Raw genomic sequence first — 2,732 nt, forward strand, 5'->3', positions numbered from 1 at the left:
AAATGTTATTGGCCTAGTTTTTTCAAACATCAAGAAAAAAAAATATTCTCAAGATATTTCCGTCTGCTCGGGTTATGGGATATTTTTTTGGGTTTGTTTACAATAGGTCCTCTCCCGGGCAGACGGTAATAACAAAATTCATGCCATTTCATCCAATAACAAAAAAATCATAACGATGAATAACAAATCTTGTTATAAATAACATAAAATGTTATTGGACTAGTATTTTCAAATATAAAAAAATGTTATTCCCAAGTTATTTCCGTCTGCTCGGGATGTCAACTGTATGACATAAATTAATTTATTTATTTATTTTAGGTCAGTATGTAGTTATGTTACACTTAAAAAGAAGTTAACAGTCTCATCCAATTTCCCCCTCCCACCAGTTGGCCGGATGTTATTTATTGTGCTCGAACTTTGTCCTGCTGAGCCGCAGAATAAAGTCCAGCAGGTACATCTGAATCTTGATCTCCTTCGGATTGTCCGTGACGTAAAACCCAGGCACGCCCGCCTTTTCCAGCGTGGACTGCTGATCCTTGACCTTCTGATCAAGGTGAAGCACCAGCTTCATGTCAGTTTCCTTCAGATTTTTCGAGTGCTTGATCTTCATCAACGCTATGATGTGTTCCAGCTCTTCTGGATCTTGGATTTTCGATTCCCATTGCTTAACTTCAACTAAAATTAGAGTGGATATTAATCTGAATTTAATGTAAATCAAAATAACTCACGTTGATGATCGTTCTCGACCTTCTCGCGAACCTGCATCAGATGCTTCTCGGTGACATGCTGGATCTCCATCAAACCCTTAACAATCTCGAAAATTGTGTCATTCAGCAAAGAATTTGCTAATCCAGCTAGTAATTCGTATGAAATTCGAACCTGGTATTGTCTTAAACGATATCAAAATTATCACAAATTCAAACCAAACATATCTTAAACTTACTCCGGCACCGACGAGTGCATCTTCTTCAAATGTTCCAGCAAAAAGTACAGCTTCCGCTGCAGAAACTCCTGGCTCTGGTACGACGGATCGTCCGAGAAGCTTTCCTGCGAGGTGGCGTCGATGTTGCTGGTCGCTTCCTGGGAGTCCTGCGATTGCGCCTCCTCGGTTTCGGCATCGGTGGTGGCCGATTCGGGCGCCTCCGGCAGGGTTTCCGCCGATTCGGACTCCATAGCTGGGCTGTGTTGTGTTATTGCAGGTAATGCGGAGGTCGTGTTTGGTTTGTTGGTAAACAAAATTTGACGTTTGCTGAAGATGATTTTGGTGGTGAGTTTCTTTCAAATGTGGTGAATAAATATAAATGGCGTGTAGAAAATTCCAGCAAGAATAACAAAATAAAAATAAAACACATGAATTTCGTTATTTTATGTAAAAATAATAATAACTGTAAACATTATTCAGAGGAATTGTATTGTAAAATAACTTACTTACATGAGTATAACTATAGTTTTACTCATGTAATTAAGTTAAAAAAGTATTCCTGAAAACACGTTAAAAAGACAGTCCTCACAGAACCTCAATTGTTTAAAGTTCTTCAAATGGTTTCAGATAATCGAATCATGGATTTTTTTTATACATTAAAGTTTTGCTGCCCCTCATTACTTCAATTTAATTGGTTGCTGCCTGTTACACTAAAAATTAAAGAAATCCGTCGCCATATTGCCCGCCATCTTGTTTTAAGATTATCAAACCGATTTGAAACATTCTTAAAGTCATATTTGAACTAAGTGGCCCAGAAATAGTTTATTATAAAACAATCGTGATTCGATTACATATGATGTGAGCTTTTGACGAGACATTCAGATAATTGAGTAGGGACATTTTAATTATTTTTCCTAAATATCAAACAAATCTGAAAAAATATATACAACACAAAAATAAATCAGAGACACTTTTTTGAAATGTCAACTCTTTTAAGTTGAAAGGGTTAAATATGATCCAAGTCAAAATTCCTCTTAATTTCCATATGTTCCTTGCAGTTTGAAATTATCCGGTCATCATTTAATTATTTCCCAAAATTTCAATTAATATTGGTTTTCATACATTTTAAAGCAATGAAATTGACATCAAAATTAATTTCTGTTATGCTCTAAACAAATTTAACAAACAAAGTCAAAATTTACTAAAGACAGAGAAATATTGATTAATTTTGATATTTGATTTCCATATCAAGGACGCAATACTGTTTCAAGTCCCCTTGTGATGTAAATTGAAGTGCAAATTTGTAACTTATGAGTCATTTCCGTTTTGTTTGACGCACGTCTATTCTGGGTTGATAATCGTTTTTTTTAGAGTTTTTAAGTGGCTTGAATCGCCAATTACTTTTTTAAAATATTTGGCATAAATTAATGTATTTTTTGAAAATTCATGCTTAAAACAATAACAAAATTGCAAGAGTTAAAGATTTTAACTTCTTTATATTGACACTTTTTGTTGCTTTCTGTTACTGCAAGAAGCATAACAAATGTAGCATCACAGCAGGTACCACTTGGCTTTGTCAACGGTCGTTTTATTATTTGGCAAGAATTCAATAGATTGCGTTTTTCTACCTAGAAGCTTTCGGTACGATTTTCGCATATTTGGCTCAAGTATAAATGTAAATTATTTGCTTTGATGGCATTTATTTCAGTGCAGACAAGTTTTGACAAAATGAGATCACATGATCAGTTTTTATTTAAAAATATTGATTTTCTATACCGAAATATATACCGAAAGCATAAACTTAACATAT

At 34.4% G+C, this 2,732-nt stretch overlaps 1 protein-coding gene across 1 annotated transcript; it reads right to left on the reverse strand.

Annotated features, from left to right (window-relative positions):
- Window positions 1–364: 364 nt before the first annotated feature.
- On the reverse strand, window positions 365–1,210 carry LOC120422229 (gonadal protein gdl-like). Its single transcript, XM_039585613.2, has 3 exons — window positions 944–1,210; window positions 729–889; window positions 365–675 (listed from the first exon to the last, which is right to left on the reverse strand). Exons 1-3 carry the CDS (start codon window positions 1,171–1,173, stop codon window positions 398–400), a joined length of 669 nt encoding a protein of 222 aa, XP_039441547.1. The 5' UTR covers window positions 1,174–1,210; the 3' UTR covers window positions 365–397.
- Window positions 1,211–2,732: the final 1,522 nt, after the last annotated feature.

This window comes from Culex pipiens, chromosome 2 (assembly GCF_016801865.2).
Source record: "Culex pipiens pallens isolate TS chromosome 2, TS_CPP_V2, whole genome shotgun sequence".
NCBI classification, from domain to species: Eukaryota; Metazoa; Arthropoda; class Insecta; order Diptera; family Culicidae; genus Culex; species Culex pipiens.